The sequence below is a fragment of the Hylaeus anthracinus genome, unplaced genomic scaffold (assembly GCF_026225885.1).
Source record: "Hylaeus anthracinus isolate JK02 unplaced genomic scaffold, UHH_iyHylAnth1.0_haploid 12002, whole genome shotgun sequence".
NCBI lineage: Eukaryota > Metazoa > Arthropoda > Insecta > Hymenoptera > Colletidae > Hylaeus > Hylaeus anthracinus.
Window position 1 is genome coordinate 7213043 of NW_026534349.1, and position 7457 is coordinate 7220499.

General features: G+C 37.5%; 1 protein-coding gene across 4 annotated transcripts in view; it reads left to right on the top strand.

Moving 5' to 3' along the window:
• Positions 1-7206, top strand: part of LOC128891619 (calcium-binding mitochondrial carrier protein Aralar1) — a 31357-nt gene extending 24151 nt beyond the window's left edge. For all 4 annotated transcript variants that reach the window (XM_054151248.1, XM_054151250.1, XM_054151249.1 and 1 more), the window contains one exon: positions 321-7206. In XM_054151248.1, the coding sequence (XP_054007223.1) occupies positions 321-498 (178 nt within the window). In that variant the 3' untranslated portion in view covers positions 499-7206. The remainder of the gene's footprint in view (positions 1-320) is intronic.
• Positions 7207-7457: the final 251 nt, after the last annotated feature.

Sequence of the window (7457 nt, forward strand, 5' to 3'; positions counted from 1 at the left end):
TAAATAATACATGGATCCCTTATAGAGTGTTTAACAAACAATTGTAAATTCAGTGTGCTGCAATGTCAATTAAAAAAAAAGAAGTGGTTTGGAAATAACCAATTGTCAAAATTTTTAGAAATCTCTGGAAATTTGTTTCAATATCGTTAAAGATTACGACAGATCCAAGTTTCAGCAAAATCCGAAATGTTATTCTAAAAAGTATTCGAATGACCCTCCAGGGTAGCAGAATGTCTAGCAGAAAGTGTCGAACGTCTAAAAATGTCCAGAGAATAACAGTTTGAAAGTGGACGTGTACAAAGAAGAAATATTGTTTTCAGTCGACCTACGGGATCGGAGCACAAGGTACCTGCGACAGGTGTGGCGCAAGAGATTCGATCAACGAACCCGGATCACATAGGCGGTTACCAAGTGGCTCTGCCCATCTTCACAGGAATAGAAACGAAGTTTGGTCTTTGCCTGCCCAGGTTCCAAGCGGCAACCAGTGGAGGAAAATAGAGCTAGAGAAGTAAGCTTGTAACAACCTCCCACCATTACAAAACCAAATACGAGCTCCACAGAACCATGAATCGAATTTGACCAGAGATTGATGTAAGACTTGGTTTAAGAAACACTAAGACGTCCTGTCCTTGAAGCTGCAGAATCCTCGAAGGCGTCTATGGATGTTAGACCACGAGGTAACGACTATAAAACAAATTTATGGTGATCGAGGGATTGCTTTCCATGGACCGGAGAGATTCGAACGCAGAAATAATAAAACTTTAAGGAACCAGAGATTTTTCCAAATTTATGCTTGAACACGTTAGCACATCTTAATTCGAGGATACGAAGGAATACTTTCACAGAAGCATTAGATGGGGCAGCAGGGAGTAATCTTCGGATTCTTTTAATTGGAGTATCGCAAGAGGAAAAGCTGGTCACTCGAAAGGGTGCGTCCTAGAGTCGATGATGATAGAACAACGGTCAACGCGCACAATCTATTCGGCGATCGTCGCTGAGAGACGGTTAGCAAACAACTCTCGGTTAGACGAGTCAAAAAGATAAAATGATTTAGCCTAAAGACATTATTACACGTTCTTCAAAACCTCTTTACGCTTACGATATTGATCACTCGGCATGGAGCTCGAATGGATTGGCGATGCGAAGAAGCAGAATGTCCCCCTATTTTGTTTGTACAGGTTGATTCTAGAAACTAGAATAAAGCTCTTTTTTAAGCGAAGTCGTTAAAAGATCGGTTCCATTGCAGAATTCAACTTAGATAAGAGTTACAGCTTGTCTCAGTGCTTAGAATCATCCTGTATAGTTTATATTATCGATAATCCCGTTTCTTTCTCGCACCTCGTTTCTTACATCTTGCTGTAATCGATAAAATTTATCAACGTGTAGTGATAATATCATCTTCGATAGCTGCACAGTTCTAGCGAAGAAAACCACAATAATTTATTATATATTGCTTCTGCAGAATTTTCACAGATAAAAGGGAAGAGGGTCGCAAAAGGTGAAACGGTGCATCAATCTTTCTACTTTTTATATGTGTCCTTAAACTTCGAGAACGAATATGCTTGTTCGTACGCCTGTCGAAGAGTTCGACTATTTTTGTAGCTTTATATTTCCGTACGGATATTAATTACATTTCTCCAAAGGTACTTGTCAGGTCTGAACAAATATTCTCGATTCTATTAGGTCGTTTCATAAGTCCCTTGCGCATTTATATACACAGATGGGTATGATGCATAAGCATAGTCCTATCGGTTCAAATCATACGACGTCCATCGCAAGTTTATATTCAGTTTCCCATCAGTCGTTACGGCGAGTTCAAATAAGGTGGTTAATATTTTGCAGGCGAAAGCGATCACGAAGAAAGTTCATATTATGCATACTCTGCTTTTCGAACTTAACAAAAGAGAAGACGCTATGCAGGCTGTCGCCCGATAAAACCAAAGTCTCGGTAAGGTTTGCTATCACCGGCATCATAATTTACTTACATAAACATTGAAGACCTATGAAATGACCTGGTAGAATTGCTGTGGACAGTTTTCGTTACTCTCTTCTACTCTTCTTCTAGTCGTGATTGTCATTCGCTTTTCGATAGTATAGTACACAATGTAGGTTCGTTCGAACGACAATTAGAGTTCCGGTGGTTCGATTACGCGCTATCGTGGAATTTCCGTTGTACCGTCACATAGCGAAAGCAGAGAGGCTGTGCCGCTTATAAATTTCATTTCTTTTTTTCACTACGGAAAACTCCGATCGTTCCGTGTTTCGCAAAGTTCCTCCGTATATAGCTCAAGACTAGCATTACTTGTCGAATTTTTCCGTATTCGAATATAACAATGTAATTTTAATACTCGAGTGTTTGAATACTATTCGAGTACTCAAGTATTCGAATAATTTGCGCTGAAATTAAGTATCTGGATATTCGTAGTGTTTGAATACTGTGATGTGGATTATAAATCAAGTTCGCCTAGTTCATCGCTCGTCTTTAAACTTTATTTCCATTTAAAGTATTTTAATATTCGAATACTCAAACATTATTTTTATTATTATTATTACTATTATCATTATTATTACTACTATTACTATTACTACTACTACTATTATTATTGTTGTTGTTATTATTATTATTTTTATTATTATTTTTAATGGGAAAAGTCTTTAGTACAAAATACATAGTACAAGATAAGAAAAATATAAAGTAAAGTAACTGGAGGAAAGATAGTAAGGATTATGTATATATGAAATCAGAATACAGAACAGCCAAAATTAAATAGTACCGAGTAGTCTTCAATATAAAGCACGGATCAGAGATTTTCTGAATTCATGCGTTGAATTACAGGAAAGATCCATGGTATCGTTGTAATTATTAGTAAATATGTTTATCGAGTAGCAGAAAACTTGTTGGTGCTATATAGATGCAGACTTCCAATCGATAGACCTTGAACCGTCAATGTCATCCTACCAGTACCTGATGCAGGTACTACCAAGTGTTTTTGTGCTCAGTATCCGTACAACTAACGCAATCGAATTTACCGTAAAACGGTAAGGATGTTGTCATTCCCAGTAGAAACACAAGATTTAAGTAGTTTGAGAATACCTGAACTTGTGATGCAACCGCGCGGCACCTTGTGTACAAACAATATATCAAATAATGATATTTAAATATTCGAGTGACAATATTCAAATGCTGAAATGCTCGAATAATGATATTGGATTGCTCAAATGTTTGAGTAATGATATTCAAATATTCAAATACTCGAGTAAATAAATATTTCATTTCCATGTTTACCTTTTGAGTATGAGTAGAATATTAAATTATTCGACTAGACCGATTCCTAATCAATAGGATCTCGTGCGAAATAATGGAACGCTTCGAATCCCTGTAACTCTGTTCACGCGGAATCCCTTGCGAGACTCGACAAGAATGTACCGAAGCGAGAAAATCCTGGACCTCGAAGGATTGATGTTCTCGTTCACTTTTGAAAGCAACGCGGCGCAGCCTCTGCGCGTTCAAGAGAAGGTCGCGTTCTATTTCTAAGTAAAGATTTATCGAGAGCTCGCGGAGCAGCGTTTTAAACAATGAGGAGGACTGGATCCTTCGTCCCTAGATGTTCGCGAACTTCGAGCTATTTTTATCCTACTCTGCGAGCCGAGAGTACTAAACAAATTATTCAGGCGATCGCGGGAAATGCTCGAGAAATACTCTGTGGAATGTCGCGACGCTTATCTCTGGTTATTTTAGGGTTCGACAATGCTCACGATTGTTCGCCACCGCCCTTCGAGGACTCGAATATTTTCTCTGTAACCGATGTACGCGAGTACTTTTCGCATTTCCCGACGGTCGGGTCGACCAATATCGCGGTGGTTCCCTCCTGCTCCCGCAGTTCGATTTAATATTTAAACGAGATATATACAGGGTGAGTCACCACCATTAGTACCTAAAGTATCTCCGTTGTTTTTAATGATACCAAGATATTTCTCCAGAGGAAAGTGGTTCTCAGTAATCTTGGAAACTATGCCTTTGAGCTAATTTGTTTGTTTATCATAGTATGATCCCGTCCTAGCCAGTTTTTTCTTCTAAGACATGTCTTTATATCATTAAAAGCAATGGAGATATTTTAGATACAAATCTTAGATGACTCATCCTGTACACAGTGAATGAAAAAACTATTTGCACACCTGGTTGTTTGAAAACTTTAATAAGATTATTATTCCTGAGCATAGCGTATTTTGTTTCGCGTGTTGCATGCTTTGTTGGTCGAAATGTCGGGCCAATCCCAGGAGTAAAGTCTTTATGTTATTTTTTATCGCGAAAGAGCTGGGGCGATGGAGTTGCAGCAAGTTGAAACAGAACTTTTCTCAGGCCTCGATATGATACTTTTGATCGCACGGTTGTCTTCTGTAAATCACTTTGCAAGTTAAAACAGCATTCGGGTACAGAACTGTTGGATCTTTGTGAAACAGAAGACAACAACTTAACGATAAGAAACTTGACACTTTCACGTCTGCTCCCGCTAAGATAATGGCATTTTCAAACATGGAAATTGCTATAACATTGGTAACTTCAGAGACTTCATGTTATATTTACTTACATATATTATTTCATATAAAATAGGTCTTTGAACAAAAAGTTGTAATGATTTCAATACTTTACAATACAGTATAACGTATGGCAATAACAGTCACTTAAAATGGGCAGACGTGAAGGTGTCAACACTATAGAGATATCAGATTATATCTATGGTTAAAACATCGTGTCCCACGAACAAGGTATTATCTCATGACCTGACATGCTGCGAATATCAGGTTGAAATGATGGATATATTTTCGTAAGACAAGCAGAACGAGAAACAGGGAGATCGTGGAACGGAGGAGATGTATTGGTTTCTATGTATCTGTGATTAGAAAAGTATCTTCTCTGCGGAGTTACGCGCGAACAGGTCGATTATGTACATAGAACATGAGGTGCACATGTTTAGGAGTATCGAGAGCCAACCAAAACGCGGAGGCCTGCGTTCTGGCCCGAAATATCAACTCAACCATTTTGACCATAGTTTAATGTACATAAATATGTTGCATATGTAATATAATTAGCCCGTGTATATACGTGTTGTGCACGCGCGCATATGATTGGCAACTGCGAACGTTTGAACGCGCCCATCGTATTCGACTCTATTTGCCTGTACAGAGGATTCGAGGATGATTGATCGGAAGTCATCGGTCATACGAGGATTTATTTTCGGGGTTGGAGGTAGCTTGAGTAAGAATCATTTTTATCTTAATGGTGTTGTGAGTTTCCATCGTCTATTTTAATTACTTAATTTTAAATACTTAACCCGCACAGGGTTAATATAAGTTGAGCGAAATCAGCCGCGTTGAGCCTTGCGTGAGTCTTATCTCGCTACACAAATTTGAACAAATAATAACTCCACAATGGAATTATAGAGTTACATTTGGGTTTCGATGAAGTATGATTGATACAATCTCCGATCAATGATCAATTTACCAATAAGCCTGAAATTCGTGTAAGACTTTGAGAACCAGGTGAAATCGGATTGTTTTTTTAAAGTGTTCGCAGATGTGCAGACGCATACGAATTATAATAAACGTTCAGGAATCCGTCTCGAGCACCCGCAGCTCAATAATAATACACTTTGGTTTTTATACGTCACACCGAAACGTTTTTTCTCTTTCGACTATTTCTGCACCGATCTAACTGCGTTATCGTCGTCGTCACAGTTTTCGATGTTGCTACCGATATCCGTCGAGTTTGAATTCCGTTCGTTCTTATCGCAGCGAGGTTCGTTATCTGTCGTGGGAGGGCTTCGGGCGAGGAAATGGGGGAGGATGCGTCGGACATTCGAAAAAAAAAAAGGAATTGAAAAATTTCAACTCCGTAGAGACAGCGTCCTCGGAGAGGGAAGAAAATAAATTTCTTTTTCAAGTGGATCGATTATTTTTATACTTTCAAGCGACTCAAATAAATTGTTTCCTTTGACGTAGGGTTAGTCGAGTCGAGGGTTTTTCCTAGTCGGCCTAAAATCTAAGGAAATCAGCTCAGAAGTAAGAATCGTTTTCTGTTTTCCATTTTCGAAGGAGAAAGTAACATTCCAGAGCCGTCTCTAAAGAGAACCTGTCCTTAGTTTCTATCTTATTCGTATTCTTTCTCAACGGAGGTCGAAATTCTTAGAAAAAAAGAGCATAGATCCATCAGGTGAAACGTTAAAGAAATTAGTGAAAGTTGCTTCGTAAGACGGTTTGAGAATGACGAAAATTAAAACGCGGTATCTAGAATTTCGATTTTTGTTCGTAGACTACTTTTTGGGATCGCTCGTTATCAGAAGACCTATCGGAAACAATGGCTACGCGATTGCACAAAAGATACAGGAAAAAAACTACGAGCAAATTAGAGTATAAATCTATTTTACGAATTACTCGAATGAAGATAGGGAACTTGTTGATGTGTAACGTGCGAGGGATTGTTAAGTATGTTAAAAGAGGAGAAGCGATTAAATCAAGAAGATTATATAGATAGAGTAAACAAGTCGGACGAATAAGTTGTAATTAGAAATAAAAGAGTGGACACCTGTCTTTCTCTAACATGGAACCTTAGAAACGGAGATACTCTCCCGATTTGTTCTCTCTTTCTATCCATCTTACATTTCCACTTACAAGGTTTCCTATGACGCTATGACTTACTACTCTATCTAGTATATAATCTCTTTGGATTAAGCTCGTTTCCATGGAACGACCGTCTCATATTCCATTCGACGCGCAGAGATAAAAGATATAATCCATACAAAACGATAATATTAACGATTTAACGATAAATAATAATTACATGCTAGGTCTTTCTTGCATGTTGACACAAATCGAACCGACGTTCTACGATCTGTGATCAATTCATGTTAGTTTATTGACGGTGTACCGGAAGGCCGATTAGTTAGACAATTTTCAATTTAATTCTTACAAACTTATCCAGTCGTAATATCTTTGATAATTTAGATTTATCTCATTGCGAATTGTAAAGATACACACAGTCACACATACATACATACATACATACATACATATATATATATATTATATACATACTTGTAAATCAAAACAAAAAAAAAAGAAAGAAGAAATACCTAACTGTGAATAACATCTAAGCTGTTGTGCATATATTTTAAAATAAGAATAAATATTATTTAAGAGACTCCCCGACGACTTGGGTTGTTTATTAATCTCTTTTATTTGTTTGTTTTGTAATCTCTCAAATTTTAAAAAAAATATCACCTTATAGTGCATGACAAAACGAAACTTTTTCATACTTACAGTTTATTCATCCAATGTTTAGTTTAAAAATAAAAATTCAAGATAGATGGCGTTACCGATACATTTTGATGAATATAGTGGCGCCATCGGTGGGAAAACGTCCAAGTTTCTAATCAAGATAGTTTCTACTGTCATTGCTA